Source organism: Alosa pseudoharengus, unplaced genomic scaffold, assembly GCF_046254945.1.
Source record: "Alosa pseudoharengus isolate Yale_2024_CS ecotype anadromous, Long Island Sound unplaced genomic scaffold, YU_APseudo_1.1 YU_APseudo_1.1_scf_10, whole genome shotgun sequence".
In the NCBI taxonomy this organism is placed as follows: Eukaryota; Metazoa; Chordata; class Actinopteri; order Clupeiformes; family Clupeidae; genus Alosa; species Alosa pseudoharengus.
This window is the reverse complement of record NW_027468565.1, coordinates 31,691,536-31,713,211: the sequence shown is the minus strand read 5'-3', so window position 1 is coordinate 31,713,211 and position 21,676 is coordinate 31,691,536. Positions and strand designations below refer to the sequence as shown.

General features: G+C 42.3%; 1 protein-coding gene across 2 annotated transcripts; it reads right to left on the bottom strand.

Annotated features, from left to right (window-relative positions):
• Positions 1–45: 45 nt before the first annotated feature.
• Positions 46–20,909, bottom strand: gan (gigaxonin). Of its 2 annotated transcripts, none has more exons than XM_076269998.1 (11): positions 20,311–20,909; positions 19,789–19,903; positions 19,122–19,472; positions 16,452–16,672; positions 14,545–14,666; positions 10,661–10,773; positions 9,741–9,881; positions 9,307–9,443; positions 5,950–6,084; positions 3,918–4,027; positions 46–1,956 (listed from the first exon to the last, which is right to left on the bottom strand). In XM_076269998.1, the coding sequence occupies exons 1-11, from the start codon at positions 20,496–20,498 to the stop codon at positions 1,781–1,783; spliced, it is 1,809 nt and encodes a 602-aa protein (XP_076126113.1). In that variant the 5' UTR covers positions 20,499–20,909; the 3' UTR covers positions 46–1,780. The 2 variants fall into 2 exon arrangements, with proteins under 2 accessions (XP_076126113.1, XP_076126103.1); XM_076269988.1 differs by having other exon boundaries at positions 9,732–9,881; positions 20,311–20,905.
• Between the last annotated feature and the right edge of the window lie 767 nt (positions 20,910–21,676).

Below are 21,676 nucleotides of genomic sequence, written 5' to 3'. Positions count from 1 at the left end.
TTCAATTTCACGAGTCATCTAAGTCTCTCAGAACCTGGACAAAAGGGCATTCAAAGCTTTTTATTTAATTTATTATTGTATTTTTAAATTCCCACCTTATTTTCATTCCACAATCCACATGGGTGACAAATAAGTCTGGGAGACATAAGCCACAGTATCAAAAGGTGCTTTGCGGAGTGTTTGGCATTTTTTCTTCTTCTGATGGTCACACCCCATTTCAATATTTAGTGAACACCACAGTCCCACTGTCCCGCTCACCGCACTCCTCATGTTTACAGTAAACACCAAAACAAGACATGATTGTTGACGGTCATCGTGGATGTGCAAAAAATGGGGTGGTTCTAGTGGTTTGATTGAGAAGTGGAGCTGAACAGGATTGTGGCTGTCTGAGTTAAAACTCGCTAAAACAGACATCAAGCTTTGTCAGTGCTCCCTGGATTATTAATAATGTGTTCCAAGTGTGTCACATTGCTTACATTATTCTGTGTAAGGAATTTGTCAGTACATCATATAAATGCACTTATTTTGGGTAGGTTTCATCTCCACTGTCTAGTGTATGTGTATATCTGTGCGTGTGCAAGTGTGAGTGTATATGTGTGTATACACAATCCTTTGCAGCCACGTGTGTTCATGTGTTCATGTGTCTGCGTGAGTGTGTGTGTGTCTTCAATTAGAATAGACAGCAGCAGCTGAAACTCGCATAGAACAAATGGGGTCAACAGATGCCAAACCCGTCCACACTGACTGGAAAGCCAGTTCAAGGGTCACCCACAAAATACTTCCAGAGGGTTAAGATTGAGACTGGTAACTGCATCTATTTCCGACTTGTTGTGTGCAGGACACTTGGAAACAACGTAAACAGCCCCCAGAATATTAAGACATAGTGCCTAGTTCACAGTGCGATTTCTACAATTGCATGTTCTGTTCACATATTTCCATACTACATAAATTATAACATATGTTTTCCATACAAGGAAAATCTGTCCCTTTTCAAAACAAGTTGTGAATAACCATGTGTTGCATATGCACACATGTACATTCAGAATTTAAAGTCTAGTTTGGCATCTACTTTTCTAAATAATGCAATGTGCAACTGCAACTGCTTTTTTTGGAAACAAAAAGTGATCATTGCTGGTTTCAAATTATCCCATCCCCATACATTTCCCCTTCTTAAAAAAAAAAGACATCGCTATCTTGGCTTGAGCCACACTTGAGTGGCATAATTTTGTCATCTCTTCCCGAAATGATCTGTTCTTCCCCAGCCTTTCTTAAGCCCTGTCAGAAGTCAGCATGCACCAGTCCCTGATAATTGCACCCGTAACCCACAATGAACCATGGGGTACCATGAATATAGCAGAGAAGCCCAACCCTTGTTTTGCTGTGGTTACGTAGCAAGCCATTTCTTTTTTTCCAATGCAAATACCCAAACCTTCCTGGACTAAAAGTCGACGTGGAAAATATTCAGATTCCGTGCCAAAACTATTACCAACCCGCCGATTAGCAAGCACCCAACGACCCAGCATTGCAACACTATTCATAAACATTTTAGGTCTCCCACTGGTCACAAGTGAACTTACTTTCCCACTCCCAATCACATTCCAAAATCCCTATCCCGAAAATTGCCCGTTTTCAAAGCAATGACACACTATACTTGCAATACCACACTATACTTGCATCATTTCCGACTGATGTTATACAGAGGGGGTGGTGGTGGGGGTGAGTGAGTAATTGATGGTGATGAGGGTGGTGGTGCGCCACTTTTCCTATGGTGAACTGCTTGTTAGGGAACGCGGATCCGGAACAGGCCCTGCTTGAGCTGCAGGCGGAACAGCTTGCAGTTGGCGAAACGCAGCGAGGCACAGCCTGTCTTACAGAGGTCAGAGGTCACCATCGCCTTGGTGCGATGCCAAGTGCCCGTGCTGCGGCGAAACTCCCGCACGTAGTCATACGCAGTCCCTGCGACACAACATACACACACAGACAGAGAGACAGAGAGAGAGAGAGAGAGAGAGAGGCAGACACAGACACAGACACAGTTTCCATTAGGCCTGCTCAACTTGTTCACAATGTATATTTATGGCACAGGAGAGATTGAGTGACATTTAGCGCCCGCTCTCGTCATCTCCAGCACACTGTAAGCAGAGCAGAGCAGACCAGCGTTGAACTAAACAAACATGGAATATTTTCGGCGGCCAAATGTCAAGAGCGAGAGATAAAATTAAGCTACGCAAAACCCAGGGATATTTTAAGTAAGTGGGGGAGTCAAAAAATCCCCTGACGAAAAATGTGTCCATCCGCACGGTGCTCAAAGGGGTGGGATGACGTTGGATAGGCTTGGCGAGCTACGACTTGTGTCTGTTGTGTTGTAACTACTCAGCACTATGGTGGATTCTCTGGGGGACAAGCCTGTGTTTGGTTTGGGCACTGGGTATTTCACAACATTCCTCTGATTTTTTTTAAAACCTCATTTAATAACTACCAGGCATGGTTCCTTTTGGTCATTGTTTGGTCATCTACGTATTCAGCATGAGAATTTATTTTTTTTGCAGGAAACATTAGTTAAATATAGAATTGTGTTGTGAATTTCCCTTGCCATGAAGGCCTCACAATAATAATGTCAAATCATTTGCGCACACACATACATGAGGTAAACAGTCAATACAATCACATTGCCACTCATTCAAGGATCTACAGACATGTGGGGTGTTATATGAGGACACCCCCCCCCCCAGTTGATGCTCCCTTTTAAAACGGAAATACAGGAAATACGGGATTCTTCCACATTCATAAGCTTGAAGTGAACAGACAAAAGAGCGCAGAGAGCGGAAGGAGGCTCAGTCCGTTTCCCTATTATATCCGTTTTATCGCTAAGCATAGTTGAGGCTTTAGGGCGCTCCACATGACAACGGTGGAAACTGAGAGGTTTCGCAATTGCATTTTGTCAACTTTTTCAGGACCTGAACACAAATATACTTATAAAAACATATTCAAAAGTGGAAAATGCAACCCTTTAAGCTGTGAAGACAGGCGAAAATGGGTCTTTATGAAAACACTGGACACATTTCATTCTCTGTGAAGCTTCAGTTTGCACGCTGCCCTCCAAAAGCCTCCACCACATCCTCAGTGGCAATAAATAGAATATCTATTTTTGATTGTCAGACACATCATGGTTATCAGGAGGTCATTATTTATTTGAGACATCAGTAGTGTTTGCCTTTAACCTGTTGAGGAGTACGGTCACAAATATGTGATTAGAATGTTCGCAATCCGAGAGTTCCACATTATGATGTCACAATTACCCTCAGAGATTTTCCCCATAGACTGTATAAAGAACACTGAAACTATAGATTGTTTGCGTAGAATTCTAGAAGGAACCAGGGAAATAATTCACTCCTCAACAGGTTAATGGTTTGTTTGATGTAAAGACATAAATCCTATTTCACTCAAACCAATCAGGGCCTCTAACCTACGTTATAAACAACTACAAGTACCCGGATGTGTGCCACGTTGGTGGAATAGGAGATCTTTGCTCTCTGTGCTCTGTATGGCAAAAAGGAGAGGCAATAAAGATCAACAAATAATACCGATCAGGTTTATTTAAATGGGACATTTTAAGTAAGTGGGGGAGTAAAAAAAATCCAGACGAAAAATGTGTCCCTCCGCACGGTGCTCATAGGGGTGGGATGACGTTTGATAGGCTTGGCGAGCTACGACTCACTCGTGTCTGTTGTGTTGCAACTACTCTCCAAGATGCCCGCCCCCCCCAACATCAGGTGGAAAGACCTAATAAGTTGCAGCACAGGTTATGCAAGAAATGAGGATGCAAATCTTTTTTGAAAATGCAAAGGGAAAAAAAGCTCTTTCAAAAACCACTCCATTGCTGTGCAGACCACATCCCAATCTCAGCCCTAACTTACCAGTGTCCAGGTCTCCCACCACGTAGATGCTGGCCCCAATAGGAACGGCTCCGTACACAAAGGACGAACTGGTCTGAGCACAGAGACTCTGGTCATCCAGATACATCCACCTAAGAAGCAAGGGGCAGGGACGACAGATATGAGAGAGGGGAAAGGTGGGGGCTAAGTGGTTTACTGATACTGCTGTTTCTAATTTCTTATTGTCTAAAATGAATTTACTGTAATAAATGAAAAAAAAAAGAAATTGTTTTGATATTTATATTTATAATTTATTTTGAGTGCTTTAAATAGATGACATTTGCCAAAGCAAGATATTGTGTCAAAGGCATTTATCAAAGTGGATTTTGTAATACAAATAATAGATCACCACATCACTGAGGTAAATCTGTGTCATTATCATGGCTTATATTTCTTTTAAGCCCTAGTTTGCAATAGTATTAAGATATACTGTATAACGTATAATTGTATGACATCGTGTCACAATTGGAGCCAATATAAAATACACTGAGAGGAAAAAATACTGAAAAACACTTTCTTTTGTGGTATGTACTCTTCGTTAGTCTTCGTTACTCAAGACCCACAATGTTGATGTCAATACATTTTGAGTCTGTTAAAAGGCTCAAAGGTACAGTTTAGAACATGCCCCCATAATGCAGCTTGTAAGCACTTTGGCTGCTTTAGCCACTAGCCGGCTAACCCGCGTCAGACAGCACCGTTTTTTTTCTCGTTTTTTTTGACCGACAGTATTCCGTGAACATAAACTGATAAACTGAGCTCGGTGTTAAAATTGGCTGGATTTCTCCTTTAAGGTAGATGACATCATCATTGTGGGTCTTGAGTAACGAAGACAAAGAGCCAGTGTTGAAAATAGGCTTTCAGTATCTTTTGAAATAACGTATTTAGACTTAGGGCCCCATCATGACATTCTAAAGTGCATCGTCACTCGTCAAAAGTCTATTCAAATTTAGTAGGATGTCCAGTTCACATTGGGAGGGGTTTCGTTATCAAAAGTGGAGCGCATGGTGCAACAAAGTGTTCCTTTAATCAGTCATATGGGTGTGTTTGGGGCGTAACATCATTTTAAACCAATGAGAATGACATCTGTCATTCCCTTTAACGGCGCAAAGCGCGATATGTCAAATAAATGCATCGGTATTTTGACATTCAACGGTGTCACACCCAACGGTGCATTTGAAGGAGGCTGTATGAAATAGTCATTCTTAAACCATGCATTACTAAAACCTAGCATAGCCTTCACGCATTTGCACTCATCTATTATTTGAACTCATTGGCAAAGTGAAACTAACTTCACCAAGGTGTCAGTCAACGAAGACATATGCAGTTACTTTCACTATTGACTGACAATGGGTTACCATCGAAAACATAGGCTGGAAAAAGCAACACTTACCCTAATATTGCTCAAATGACTGAATAAAACAACATTTATCCTGCAGAGGAGTTGCTTATATCTCGTGACAGTGCGTCTTCAGCTGTGCTCCATACGTGTCTCTCGCCTCTCCCCTAATCACTTTTAACCGTCATTACCAATTTGCAAATGATGGTGAATAACTACTCATCATGAGATACAGTCCAGTATTTCATAATATCTTTATTCTAATTATGTTTCCCATTGTAATCGTGCAATTTGTAATGCTTTGCATGGACGTAATGCTTTGCATGGACGTGCGCTGGTGTGCGTTCATGAATGATACAAGGATGGTGCGTGCACCTGCCAATATGACTATTGACATGCGCTCTTAAAATAGCATATGAACAACTCGCCATTGACTTCTGACCAGGTTTAGGTGGTGTACGATAGCGATTTTTAGACAACGCGCCAGGCCCCTCCCTAGGTTGTTAATTGCCACACCCCTGGGCGCAATGTTTAAAAAATAAATGTGCAAAATACCAAATTAAACTTTCCGCGGGTGAAAAACGAGTTTTACGCCATGCGCTGGTGCCCAAAATACAGCCCTTAGACTTATTTAGACTTTTGGCATAAACATTTGAAGGAACTTGTGATGGTGGCCACCTTTTCAGGTCGTCGTGGTAGAACTCAGATTTGCAGGTGGTCATCTGACTGGACTCTGGATTATCTGTGTCACGACTCCTCACACCACCAAAGACATACAGCTCCTGTCCCACGCCACAGGCCACAGAGCCAAACCTGAGAATACACACACAGACACATATATATATATAAACATACACACACACACACACACACTATAATTCATAATTCATAATAAATAAGTACAAATACACAGATACAGAGGCTGTTGTCCGTCTTATTCTCTCAACCACTGAATTCTGACAACATGGATGATCGGATGACATGGATGATTAAAAATGGCACCATTTTCAAAACAAACAAAGACTGCAGTGTAAATAAGGGTTCTGGTAGTTCCGATGTTATTCTGTACTAAAGTACACCTCAAAAACATAAAAAACTTCCATTAACTCTTTCGGTTCTTCATTCATCCCTAAAAGTCTATAAAAGTCCTCCATGATAACCTGAACAACCGCTTCTTTCCTTCATTGTGCTTTCAGGGTCTAAAACATTTACACAATATCTAAAAAGGCCTCTCCAATTCCCATGGAGTTAGTTTGCACTCACAGATGTAAAGGGCATAGCTTTCAAATTAGGATATATTCACGTTACAAAGTTTACACACCCATGCTAAAGTTGACTAAAAAGAGGAATAAAAATCATCTTTTGGAAATTGATCTTCATGCCTTAATAAACAAAAATAGGACAAATCCAACCTTTAAGGACACCAATTTTCTTTGAGAATGAACAATGTATCGTAAATAAATAAATAAATGTTCTTCCTTAAAATACAGGAGCAATACATATACACACCCCTATGTTAAAGTGCCCATATTATGAAAATATCCCTTTTTCTGGAATTTGGGGTATTAATTTGTGTCTGGTGCTTCCACACACATACAAACTTGAAAAAAAAAAACCATCCATGCTGATTTGCGTGAGATACGGGTTTCTGAAAGTATCCTGCCTTCAGTCTCCGGTTGAGCTGATCTTTTGATCGGCCGAAACATTTCAATATTCCCACCCACCACCCCCTCCCATCGGAGTTGCAATTGGGCCTCGGCAGTTTTAAGTTTGGGAACCTCTTGCATAGCTTATGCTGGCAGAGAGCCAGGCCATCCGGTAATAGGCAGCCAATTTCACAAATGCTTTTCAACTTTTAATTAGGCTACAGCAACTCTATATACCGACCCAAATAAAGTTTTACCCATTATTATTTAACATTGTTAGGCCATGTTACATTATACATGCAGGTGTCTGAATTGATTCTGCTATGGTTATTGTATTTAGCAGACGTTTTGGCTAAACTCCAAGAACTTGACTGTTAGGCCACTTTACCACGAAAATTCAAACAGAACCGCCAATGACGTTTGTCACACAAACATCCGGGTGTTAATTGAAGCTAACTACCTAGACAAGTTGCATTGTAAGTTAACTCTGGGGTAGCAAAGATCATAGTGTGCTGTCTTCACGTCCCGAAGATCACAGGGTCCACTTAAAGGCAGAGGACAAAAGTGTGTAGAGCAAAACGTCTGCATTTCCGATTTCTTTGACCCCGCGAGAGTTTAACAGGTGCGATAATTCAAAATCCCATTTTCCCATTGAAAAAATCCCAAGATACCAGATCTCCTTATTTGGGCAAAGATGGTAGCTTTTTTGTAGGCAAACTTCAGAGGTCTATTGACGTAAACATGGAATCAGTTCCGGAGTGGGGCGTGGCCAACAACAGCTCATTTGCTGCTGCTGCTGATAATGTGTAATCTGAGGGGATTTTTTTGCAAACAGCTTCAGGGACATGTTTTGTGCAACCCATAGGCCTATTTTGACTAATAGCAAGTTTGATTTGCATTGAGAGATGATCTTATGGAAAGTATCCCATGCCAATCTCTAGGTATTCCACATCAGTGTTGCACAGAGATTTGTCATATCTCTGTGGAGCACTGCTCCCTCCTCAGAGACGAGCTGTTTCTAATAATGATTAGTCTCACTCAGCGCGTCACAAAGAGCCACGCAAAACAACACCACTTCCTTTGTTTCCACTTTACACATCTGCCAACAGGGAAGGCGTGTTGAAATGAGGACTTGTTTCGTCATACGCATATCACGCATACAGGGCAATCCCATCATTACTAACATAACATCAATTCTCTGAATAGCTCTATTTCTTGTAAATAACCATTGCATTAGGTGCTGATGCATTGATTGTAAAAGCCAAACAGAAGAATTTACTCCAATATAGCAAAATCAGCACTTCCCCAAAGGCTATGATTCTGTGTTGTCATACACTGATTCATGTGAAACTAAACCATATCCGATGCATAAAGGTTACAAAGTTTACAGACGTGTTAAAAAACACTGGATATTTACGCACTGTTAGAATGTCACTGCAAGTCCATTTTTGTTTGATGACCTTGTATGGAATACTGTTCAGGTTCCTTAAGCCAGTATTTCCCAAACTTTTTTCTCTAGTGGCACTCTATTTACTATGAGAAAATCTTACAGCACACCACCATGACATTAATTATATACCAAAAGGTGCAATATAACAGGTTTATTGCTTTTCATTGCCTGATCCCACCCCTCATGCTGCCAAAAAACGAAACAAAAAAACGCTTGTATTTTGACACATAACGTTAATGTTAAGAATTGACTGAGCCTACTGCTCACCGTTTTAATTCTCTCATTTTTTCTATTCAACACGACAAAAGGTTCATGGTCAATCCTTCCTTTGAAAGTAAATATTTACCAGTTGCTATTCGGCTATACACAGAATGGCAGTCATTAGCGAACAACCTTTTGCTACTTCTGAATGCTGCCATGTTGTTGTGCAGCCCTATGTGAGGATAACATACCCTGACCAATAAAAACAGTATCTATAGGTGCAAACGTGCAAAACAAAAATGTATCCAGATTTAAATGGTCAGGTGGATTTAGAAAGTAACGTCATTAAATGTGATTAAGATTGCAAACAATTTTGGCGAACTATTATCATCAAGGACAATGAAAACTCAAATTTGTATTTTCTGCGCAGCCCTCATGGCACACCAATGTACCACGGGACACAGTTTGGGAAATGCTGCCTTAGGGTGCTATCAGACAGGACTTGCTTTGCCGATTGTAAAGCACGAGGTGCACTATATGTTTTCATAAAAACGCGAACGCAATTAGTCAAAATGCGAAGCGCAGCAGGCCCACAAAACGCGAGGCACTCTGGGCGCATAAGCAGCGCGCAAAGCGCTTACTGCCAATAGCCTACGAAACAACATAAAAAAGACGCCCCTCACTGCAAAAACCGCGTCTTGTCTGATCACCTTCTTAAGCAGACATTGTGGAGTGTACCTTCTCTCTTTGAGGGGGCAGAGGGCAGTCCACTGTTGCATTTTAGGGTCGTAGCACTCCACTGAGTCGTACAGCTTGCCGTATGAGCCTCCACCCATGGCATAGATCTTCTTCCTCATGGTGGCGTAGCAGCCAATCTAAAGACAACAGATCATCAGTACACACAACACCAGGAAAGTGTGAGTGATAGACCTGATGGCATGTATACAGTGTGTGTACAGCGTGTCTGTGTGTGTGTGTGTGTGTGTGTGTGTGTGTGTGTGTGTGTGTGTGTGTGTGTGTGTGTGTGTGTGTGTGTATGTGTATGCATGCGTCTGTGTGTTTGTGTGTGTACATATGCAAGTATGCATGTGTCTGTGTCTGTGTTTTTGTGTGTGTGTTTGTCTAGAGATGAAGAGAGATAACAACGTGAGTGAGAGACACACCTTACGAACCATGGTCATATCAGGAAGTGTAGTCCAGGTGTTGAAGTGTGGATCATACACCTCCACGGTGAGCAGCTCACAATCCTCACTCTCTCCCCCTAGCACATATACCAACCCATCCAGTTCAACTATACCAAAGTGCTGACGAGCCTACACACACACGCACGCACACGCACACGCACACGCACACGCACACGCACACGCACACGCACACACACACACACACACACACGCACACACACACACAAGGAGTGAGTTTACATCTTAAAACAGCACATTACTGACACCTGGTGGAAAATGTGGCCACAGTTTCACATCTTACATTTAATAGAAAAAGATAATGCATTTGTGTCATACCATCATCTTTCCAATAAAATAAAAGGTAAAATTTATTTATACAGAGTTAAATATATATTTATATATTAACGGTATTAACGGCATATATCTTAACAGTAGTTATTAGTAGGTAAGGCCATCTACATAATGACATCTACAGATGGCAGCCATGTTGTGGGAGATTTCAGAATGTGCTGGACCTACTCCCCCTAGTGGGCAACTACTATAAATGCAAAACTTTATACCATCATACAAAAAAAGCACCAGATAGACAGTGTACCAAGCCAACCTCACAGCATCCATACATCAGCTCATCTATACCATACCCTTCTTGGGACGAGGTCTGCTACTGGTCTTAAAGTATGGTATGTGGTGTGGTCACCTGTGCCAGGGGGTATATTGCTATCGGTTTGATATGGGGTATGTTGCTATCGGTATGATATGGGGTATGTTGTCAGCTGTATCATAGGGGGCAAATTGTTACCTTTTTTATATAGGGTATATTGTCACCTGTTTTGTAGGGGGTATGTTGTTTGATATAGGCTATATTGTCACCTATTTGATATGGTGTATGTTGTTTCCCATGACATTACCTGTTTCATAGGGGGTATGGGACTCCAAGTGTTGAGTTCCGGGTCGTATTTCTCCCCACTGCTCAGCACGGTTTTGGTGTCATCCATCCCACCCACTGCAAACAGGTATCCCTCTGATCACACACACACACACACACACACACACACACACACACACACACACACACACACACCACAGGAAAGAAAGTTACATTCCTCAAAACACTAGGCACAGGCTTGGTGACTGATACATTAGATTAGATGAGATTAGATTCAACTATTGTCATTGTGCAGAGTACAAGTACAAAGACAACAAAATGCAGTTTGTGTCAAACCAGAAGTGCAAGAAATGGGTGATGTCCGCCTCCTTGTTATCCCTGTCAAGGTTGCATTGGTCATGGACACCTCAACAGGCACAGGCAAGGAGGCATCAGGCGGGGACGGGGCGGGGGGTGATGGGGGCTTATCATTTTGGAAAGATGTGTGTAAAAGGTTAAAGCTAAAGTTAACTGATATAACAGCCACTTTGATCCAAAGCAACACAGACTCGTAAAGGCGGGAATCGACTCCAGGTCGACCAATTGTCAGTTGGTAATGTTACCTCTGCTCCTTCACACCCATAAGAGTATAAATAATTTCTCAGGCAAGACAATACTTTAACTTTTTTGTTGGACATATACATATAGAACTGATTCTTTTTTTGAGTTGTCATCTTTCTATGTTGCTAGATTTTCAAGAAATGGGAGTTCTGATTTCTGACATGAAGGTTTTTACGATGGTTAACGCCAGTATTCTAGAACAGACATAAGCTAAACAACAACAACACCATTTACAGACCATTGTAGGAAAATTTGGCCAGAGAGTGATTGAGGAATGGACTGATGGCTAAATGAGATTGAATTTACTAAACAAATCCAACGGACTTTTTATATCCAAGCTTGGCCCGATGATTTGAAGTTTGTGAATGATGAAGTGGTGGTCTTGTTACGTTGAGGGAAGATTCTAGAACAGCCTGTGGCCATAGGCTGTGCCAAGTTCTCCAACCTGTCTTCAGGAGTATACTTCTGTCTCAAAGTGATGAAGTCATGTCTGACACAGAGAGGCTTGATTAGCAGATTTAATGGACCTCCAATTTATCTCCCAGGAACCAAAAGAAACAGCTGAGTTACCGAACATGGATTGAGCAGTCCTGGACTAAAATCTCTTTTTCAGTAGACATATTAATTTCGGTTCGACTAGTCTTAATCCATGTACAGGAAATGGGCCCAGAGAGTTAAGTAATGGCTTAGGGGTGACTTCCATAAGATTAGCAGGCATTTTAGGCGCGGAGGAAATGCCTTTTCAAACCAGACACTTAAAAATGTAACTCAGAGCCTTGCGGGGGACTGGTTAAAGGTTCTTTCGAACTAGCCAAACAAATGCCTACCTTACACTCTTATGGTCTACACTCTTATGGTGGCTGCCATGAGTTTGAGATAATGAGAGGAGTAATACATAATTTACACTGCACTAATGTTTTAAACAGTTTGTAAAAAAAAATAATACTTATTATAGGTAAATACTTAGCGCTGTTTTTATAGGTAACTAGTTTTGTGTCATCTTATTCTGATGCCAAATGTTGACATGAAGGACAAGTAAACCCAGCAAAAAATGTAAACAACAAATGTTTATACAAGGCTTTTATGTCGCTAGCTTAGTAGTTTTAGACTGAAACGCCTGGCCATTGGTTTAAGCACACAATCATCAACTCCCACTGGCTACAGGATGTTGGAGTTTGATGATGTTCATTGGCATTTGTTTGGACAGTTTAAGGCTCATTTATGTGCAACGTTAGAAAATGCTGCGGATACAGACATCGTTCACTTCAAGGTTACAGATATGGACAAAATGCATCAATGGATCGATTTCATACAAAAAGTGAGCATAAATCAGGCTTTAGGTTGAACAGGGATGGACACAAACACTGTCACATAGCCTGATTTGAGTCAGAACGAGTGTATACATGCAGGGGTCAGGCGAGCTTCTATCGCATTAACTGAGTGTGTTACACGGTTTTGGTCGGACTAACACAATAATTTGTTTTTCTCGAGTGTCATGTAGGGATGTAACGGTATGAAAATTTTACCTCACGGTTATAGTGACCAAAATTATCACGGTTTTCGGTATTATCACGGTATTTTTAAAAGTGTGTTCAATATGTTCAGAAAGCACTGATAGGCCTACACAAGCTGAACTAGTTTCAAAAAGTGTCCCGTTCAGTTTTTCATGTTTAATTGGCTATGTGCTTATCGCTTAACTTACCCTACCATGCCTTGGAGGTTGCTATTACTGTTATTTGGATCGAGACCAGGCTTGGAATATCACCATTCTGGGGGCAAGGCCACTTGGCCTGCAGTTGGGCATATTTGGTGGAGGGCACAAAGGCCACATAGGCTATCAAAGTTGTATAGCCTATTCACTGCAGTAGACCTGCATCACTGTATGAAACATTACAAAAACATGAAACATGACATATTACATAGAACTGCAAATCATCTGATCATCTAATATTTACAGATATCTAGGCTATATTTAACATTTATTTTATATTTGACCTGTTATGAAATCATGTATTGAACAATTTAAGCACAGTTCAGCTTTAAGAAACTCAAATAGCCTAGATGCATGCTTAGCATTTTGTGATCTACTTTCACAAACTCTTAGTCAGCTGTCCTCTGATTTACCGATATCTAGGCGATATTTGTTACATTTATTTTGTATTTGGCCCGTTATGAAATCATGTGGAACAATTTAAACACATTGTAAAACTTAAAGCCCAAATTTGGAGACATCCATGCATGTCGAAATGTACTGCAAATTCAAATATGGATTACTCTGGAACGGCTAACTGTACAGGGGACTGCTTTACACCTTTGTGTTCGGTAAGGTCTGCTGTTTATTCTGATATATGGTTTGTCATGTGTTAAACGAAAGGTTCGTGAAGTATTGCACCGAGAGGAATGGGTAGGGAGATGGACGAAAACCTTCAGTAGAATTTATGATTAAATTTAATTATATTATTTACGTTTCTCGCGAACCGTTCACCACAGCAATTCGCGGCTAACATCGTTTAAAAGCTGAGAAAAAGCTCTTTCATGTGATACTTGTGATGTCTGTGTGATGAGTAGGCTATACTTCGCGAGTAGTTCAACTGAGAAGAATAGGTGAATTTAGACGCACTTTCTTTCTTGCGCTGTCACTTTCTCCACTGCGTAAAAGACTAAATTAATTTGCGCTGTGAATGCTAAGATTATTTTGACAGGCCATAGGCTAAATAAAATTCACTATTAGTAGGACGCAAAGCAGAATATTGAAAGAAGGGCACCAAGGCCACCGTGGCCTGTAAACCTCTGATTTTCAAAGGGACATCACGGCCAACGCAAGGGGAAACGACGTGGCCGCCGTGAAATTCCTACCCTGAGTGAGACCAAAGTAAGTGTTCGAAATAAAACTTTAGGCTACTGTGTTCTGATAACGTGAGTGGAATGGATTTAATGTGCACGCGAACATAAAAAGACGCAGAGTGCAAATGATACAGTGCAAGTTTTGCGGTGAAAATGTTCCGCCTTTTAAAATCAGGTGTAGCCTAATCCAAATCGCAGTTAAAACCATCAATTAGACAACAGAATCAGTAGGGTACCAATTTTGCTTCATTGTACCAGGCCTACTGTATGCCAAAAGCAGGCTCGGATGAAGCTGGGAAGGATTAAACACACGGTTTCAACACCGTGGTAATCAACCGTGATAATTATGATATTTCAAAAGAAAACGGTAATTGTTATCGTCAACATTTTTATCACGGTTTATCATTATACCGGTAATCGTTACATCCCTAGTGTCATGTAAACGCACTGACAGTCACTGACCTGCTGCGACCACTCCATGCCCAACGCGGCCCACGCTCATAGGCTCCAGGTCGATCCACACCTGCCGGTTGGGGTCGTACAGGGGGCACATGCCGCGCACCACTGGCAGAGGCTTCCGTGTGCTGTAAACAGGAAATAGGAAGCAGGAGTTACAGCAGCACCGGTCCCACAGCAGTGACTCACACATGTTCAGTTCACACACACAGGCATGTGTGCACGCAAACACATACACACATACACACTTAAATGCGCACACATACACTTAAGCACACACACACTGTCTCTCTCTCTCACACACACACACAAAACACGCTTACTGTATGTGTAGGCTATATGTACATATATATTTATTCAAGTATTCTTTAACAAAGTACATGAGCACATACAGCCAAGCACACACACTAATGCTTTTACATGCATGCTCTCATTCATGTTTTCATAGTAGCACTCATTTTGCACAGTTACCCAGCCAGACACCCTTGGCATACACCCTCTGACGTTTCTCTCTTCCTTTGTCCTTTTGATCATTAAAATCAGATATTCTTCCAAAACATCATGTTCTCTGCTTTCTCCCAAATCCCACTGCATTGCCCTCAGTTGCTGAAGGCAAAAAATACTGTTGCATCCCCGTCATGCATGGCACAAATCCTAAGCCCTGCATCTTGTCATTTTGAATCATTAGCACATTGAGTTCACAGCTACTGAAGAGACCTTCACCTTGACCTTGAGGAGCTGGTCACTGAGGACATTACTGCATCAACCGCACACAGGTCCAAAGGCCTTTCATTGAGGCATCCTATTTTTATCAAGGTTATCAGGACTGGTTATCCCCGTCCTGTCGAGTGTGGGGTACTTAGCACACAGAGTGATGCATGTTCATCACTGTACACGTCATATCCTCTGGGTGGAGGGAGCAAGCTCATAATAAAAGCAGCTCAATAGTTGTGTAACTGCTGCACCATTGCACAATGTGTTCAGTGCACAGTTTACTTGCATCTTATGTGCACTTGACAGGCTTATTAGAGGATTTGTTGACCTTGTTGAGATATTTTTCCCAGCTGTGTGATATACAAATATATAAACAAGAGCTGAAACAAAAAACCAAGGCAGTAGCAACCAGTGGTGTATAGTTAAATATCACATTTTTGATTGTACAGGAAGTCGTGTTTGTTTATGTTTAGATTTAGATTTAAATTTATTAGCAGACGCCTTTGTCCAAAACAATGTACATTATATTTTAACCAAGGACCAAACGAAACACACCAGAGAGGTAGCTCACCCCTCCCTTCAGTATTTCTACAGAAACTCCACTTTTTTACAGTGTACTGACAAAATGGGCAACTAGCGGTTGTGAGATGATTGCTGAATGTGACAAAAAATGCTTGAATAGCTTGCAATTGCATACAACCGCTGACTGCACCTTTAGTTGTGCAATTGTCAGAAAGAACGACAGCAAGATAGAGCAAGCTTCAGTTTAAGTTTGGGTTGCAGACTCTCTGGAAACATTCCCTTTGTGGGAAGCCAGAGCATGTGACTGTAAATGTCATGGTGTGACTTACTGTTTGTAATTCAGTAACATAACAATCGTGACACAATGAGGCCTTTATGTGACTTGATAAATGACGCAAGACGAACTTCTGACAATAGATTTCACTCCAAACTTCTTTGTGTGTGTGTGTGTTTGTGTGTGTGTGTGTGTTTGTGTCTGTGTGTATGTGAGACTGTGAGCACATGTGTGGTTGTGAGTAAAAGAGAGCAGCAGAATTCACAGAAGACATTTGGCTGTATGTGGAGGTCTATTTGTGTGTGAGTGAGACAGCGAGAGAGAGAGAGAGCATGCGAATTTCAATGAAATACAACTATGCACAGATGTGTGTGTGTGTGTGTGTGTGTTTCTGTGTACTCACCCCCTGTCCTCTCCTCCTACAGTAACTATGCATTCAGAGTAGCCCCGCGGTTTGAAAGCGGCGAGCATGGCTTCCCCCTGCTGGCTGTTCCCTGCCAGTGCGTCACTGCAGCACTCCCCGATCACCTCCCTCATTAGGGGGTCAGCCATCATCTGATCTCGTAGGTACCCTGCATCCAGCCCCTGCACCCACACCGACGACATCACTTCCTTCATGTGGACCTGCAAGAAAGAAGGGGGTGGGGGGGTGGGGGTGTGAAGGGGCAGAGAGGAACACTATCAGAACAAGTGCAATCAGGGGACTACAGACCATTGTCACTATGTGAGACAGACAGACAGACAGACAGACAGGCAGACGGACAGGCAGACTATCGGGGACAGGAGTAAAGAATGCTTGACTGGCAGTTGTCTTTAGATTAAGATCTTTAAACTCCCTTGGGTTCAGTTCTGATTCACATGTGTAGTGTTCTTGTGTTTTACTGACATCCTTGAAGACCTGTCCTGCTTGTCTTCTGACTTGTGCACAACTGAGGGTAGGCAAGAAAAGTTTTCTTTGTAAAGTTTCCACAACTTTCAATGAGCCTTACAGAAAAATCCACATTAACATTAACTTTTAGACATACTTCAAACATAAAACCCCCACAAAACCAGCTTTACATACTATAAGTTTAGCCCATTAGTTTAGCTTCTAATTCATGCTATAACTCAGCCAATTAGGAAGATGTTTACAGGTGTATCTTTATGTTCTGTTATGTGTATGTAAAGCCACCTGTCTGACTGGGAAGGCTGGCCTTAATTGAAGTCAGGCTAAATTAACTTCAGATGAAAGAAAAGGGTGGGAGTGTGCTTTCCCACTGCAGACTACAGTAACCCCACTGGTCACAGGTGTGCAGCTTATGCAGTGAAATACCTGAGGGCTGAGTGCTTGCCATCTCAGGTGTTGTGTGTGTGTGTGTGTGTGTGTGTGTGTGTGTGTGTGTGTGTGTGTGTGTGTGAAGAACAGCTTTACTGTGTGTGAGCCTGACTCTCTGTATGTGAATGTCAGCCTTTGCCCTAGGCAGGGATCAAGCCCACTCTCTTGGCATTTAAAGCACCGTCACACCATTTTTCACACAGGCTCAAAAGTCAGGTTTACTGTGCCGCCAACCCTGAAGTGTGCAGTTTATATACTGTAGACAACATCTACACACAGAGTAACTAAACCACTGTCTTCACCTACAAAAGCGGAGAAACCACAGACACTGTATCCTTCAACACAATTATTGTGAAATTCAACCACAAGCAGAACATCCAGCTTTTTAATATTTTGTATTTTGGTGCACTCCAAAGATAAGCCACTGTGGTAACTTGGGCATACAGTATGCCACATCAAATGATTAAGACACTGAGGGCCTTCAGAGGGAATAGCATTTCCCTCCCTATAAAGCCCATTATTCTCTGTGTGCTGTTCTCAACTTATCCAGATCCTGCTGTTCAGCTCCATAAGAGCATACAGTATGAGGGAAAATTGTTACAATGCATGTCTGATGACAAGTGTATAAACTACACACTGAGATGCAATAATAGGCCATAAATGACCACATCTGAGTAAGACTGTGGTAACTACCAAAAGCTTAGTTTTCTTTTTATGGAAGATCACTGTCCCAGCACTGGGTCAATGGTACAGGTCCAAGTATAGTATAAGTATATATACTCAATTTTCCGTGAGGGAAATTTGGTCTCTGCTTTTATCCCAATCCGTGAATTAGTGAAACACACACAGCACACAGTGTACACACAGTGAGGTGAAGCACACATTAATCCCGGCGCAGTGAGCTGCCTGCATCAACAGCGGCGCTCGGGGAGCAGGTGCCTTGCTCAAGAGCACTTCAGCCGTGCCTACTGATCGGGGTTCGAACCGGCAACCCTCCGGTTACAGGTCCGAAGTGCTAACCAGTAGGCCACGGCTACCCTCCGATTACAGGTCCAAAGCTCATTCATCAAGGCATCTTGTCACTTGGAGATATAATTATAAGGAATCCATGGCCATGTCTAAGTTAACCCTTTTAGCTTGGTATTTTGTCATTGAGGGTAACAACTTGGTAACTACAAGACCCTTCACTGAGGTATAATGTTATTAGGTATAATGTTATTACCCAAAGGCCTTTCACCGAGGCATTAAAGAAGACCATTTTTAAGGAGCTATGTGTAATTCTGTAAGATCCCTGTTGTCTTGAACACAGTCACACAGCATTCTTCCATTGACCTGCATTGTATTTAATACAGTGCTACAACAGGTCAAAAGTGGTATTACAAGAGAACAGGCCCGCCCAGCGCTGTCAGGTTTGCATGTTAACTTTTAGTCAGTGGATATCTGGGCAACATAGAGCATAGGTGTTTTTGACTTTACATCAAAACGGTTGTTTCTTCGGGAGTGTGCCTATGTTCCCACAGCCTAACCCTAAGCCTAAGCCTAAGACTAAGACTAATTTTCAGTGAAAAAAAAAATCTTAGAAATGTGCAAACACAGGGCTGTGGGAACATAGGGCTGACCCCGTTTCTTCACATTTTATTGCCATTTCTATTTTTGAATGTTTCAAACTTTAAAAACTACACATAGCACTTTTGAGGGTAACGTCACTGTAATAGCACGGTTACAGCATCGGCGGCCTCCAAGCACTGGTGGTCTTACCCTCCTGGCCTCCAGGTCGTGATTCAGCCAGCGCACCACAGCCTCCAGCACATGCTTCTCGTTGCCCACGTTGAGCTTCTCCATGGCCAGCAGCTCGCACAGGCGCTCGGGGGGCAGCTCACGGAATTCCTCGCTGGCGGCTACGTCGCGGAAGTGCGTCTGCAGGTACTCGGTGGCGACGTGGTGAACGTGATGCAGGCAATAGTGCAGCGCGAACAGCCGGATGCCCACGCAGTTCTCCGCCGCGATGCAGCTCTCCAGGAACTGGCAGCACAGCCCCTTCAGGTCAGTCAACAGCAGCAGGTCGGCCGCCTGCACCATGTCCTGGATGGTCTCCTCGCTCAGAGACACCTGTGGTGGTGGAGACAGAGGACCATTGGGACAAAGACTTTTAACACCATGTGAACTGAGAGGTAAGTTTAGGACAAAATCAGTCAATGTTTAGAGTAAAGATCACTATGTAAGTGTAATGTAAGTTTGTGGAATTTCATTTCTGTGATACAGCAAAAACAACCCAGAACAACGATGCAAATCTACAAGTGTATACATAAGAGTAGACGCCTACTCTTACTAGATGTAAAACACTGCAAGTGACTGGAACAAGGAGTAACACGTCTCGACAAGCCCTGACACACATGGACACACACACACACACACACACACACACCTCGCCAGTGAAAATGTAATCCAGAATCTGCTTCATGATGGGGCTAGACACACCCTGAAGCTCAATCCGGTACACCGAACCATCTTCTTTAGGTGGATTGTAGTTCAGCTTGGTCCTACACACAGAAAGAACCAGTCAGCATTCCAGTGAATTTCCAGTCACCATTTCAATCCAGTCACAATGGACTTGAACAAGTTTCTTACATTTCAACTGGTAGTGCCATACTAGTATATTATACATTGTATTTAAACAGCTGTAAAGTGTACATTACACTCAAATATGTATGGTCCCATCGGAATGGTGAGAATTTGCATTCACAGATTAGAATTTGCATACAGATGCAACAGCCTGCAGCCAGTGGAGAACCTGGTCACCCCCTCATCACCACCATGTGACAATTGCCAGCAAGATGAAGATACAACCAAGCACATTCTTTGAATCACGTCTGAATAGGACAGAATGCAATCTCTGCCATCTCTCAACACTCACTCACATTAAACACACGCCCTTTCTAGGACATACCTTATGTATGGACTGGCGGCTGCAAGTATGTTTTTCTGGACAGGAATTTCTTCGTCGTCGATTACCAAAACTGCATCTTGAAAACACTGCTCTAACTGGAAGGATCGAAGGGCCGTCAGAATCTTCCGGGAATGCTGTGGGTCTGATACCACCGAGCCGACACGCCTTGATTCGGGAGTACTTGACATTGTGCAATTCAACTTGTCACTGACACTGTCACGTTAGCTGTCGTCCTGTTTAACTTTACAGTGAATACACAACTCTATAGACGTGGTCCCCTCGCGTGCAAACTAAATGTTAATATTACCATTGCCTTAAAATACTGAAATGCCACCTTTGTGTGTCACTGTGGGAAGCTGGATAGCGAGCTAGAACGATGAGCTAGCGACAGCTAATTGCCAAAAGCTAGAAAGTAAACATTAACTATTAATTGTGTTGTCACATACCACATTGAGTGTTGAAATACAGGCTAACGCATCGTGCACTGCTACCGGATCGCTACAAGTTCGATTAGGCTATTTGATTGGTCCAGAATGTATACTGCAAATGGCTTTCATGGTCCCAGACAAGGATCGACAGAGACATCCCGTGTTCCAGTTTGGCTAAAAAGCATGTTGGCTGGTGAGGATTGCCTACGTCACTGAATTTTAATAAAGCTCTGACTCTGCCCACCTAGAGCTCCAGATGTTGTCATTCGCAGATTCGTCATTTTCACGAAGATTACCTACCTGTGTCATGCCATGGGCTGGCCCTACATAACATGGTCGATTGATGGTCGATATTTTGGAGAACACCCGAATATTTGGTGAGAACTCAAAAAGCTGTCAAACAAGACAACATGGAGTGTAGCGATTTTGGGTCAACAACACACTACACATAGAATATCAAGGAATATAAATCGCTTCTGAATCGCTTAAGCTGGTCGATGGCGCTTATTGCAAGTGTTTGTTAACAGTTGGAGTTAGAGTGGGTTGTTCGGAGAGCAGCAAGAGAGCATGACTTTTGTATGTTCTTGTTACAGATCAATATTGCGCAAGGCAACGCAGATTCTCCAATGTGGTCTGTGTGAACCCCTGGTGTGAACCACTGTAAATCAGATTTACTGTAGCATAACTAGTTATGACAACCAGTTCAATACTTTTACATATAATGACTCAAACGAGGAAATATGGCCTATTTGTTTTATGGGGTAGGACATATTCAGCATGGGACCAGAGCATTGTGACCAACATAGCAATTGAAAATTTTAAAATCATAGCAGACAAGTAGCCTACACAATCGGCTGCATGGATGTAGCAAAGCATTTTCTGTTTGTTCAAAATAGGTGGAAATTGCTTTTTATGATCCTCAAGATTGAGAGCTCCGC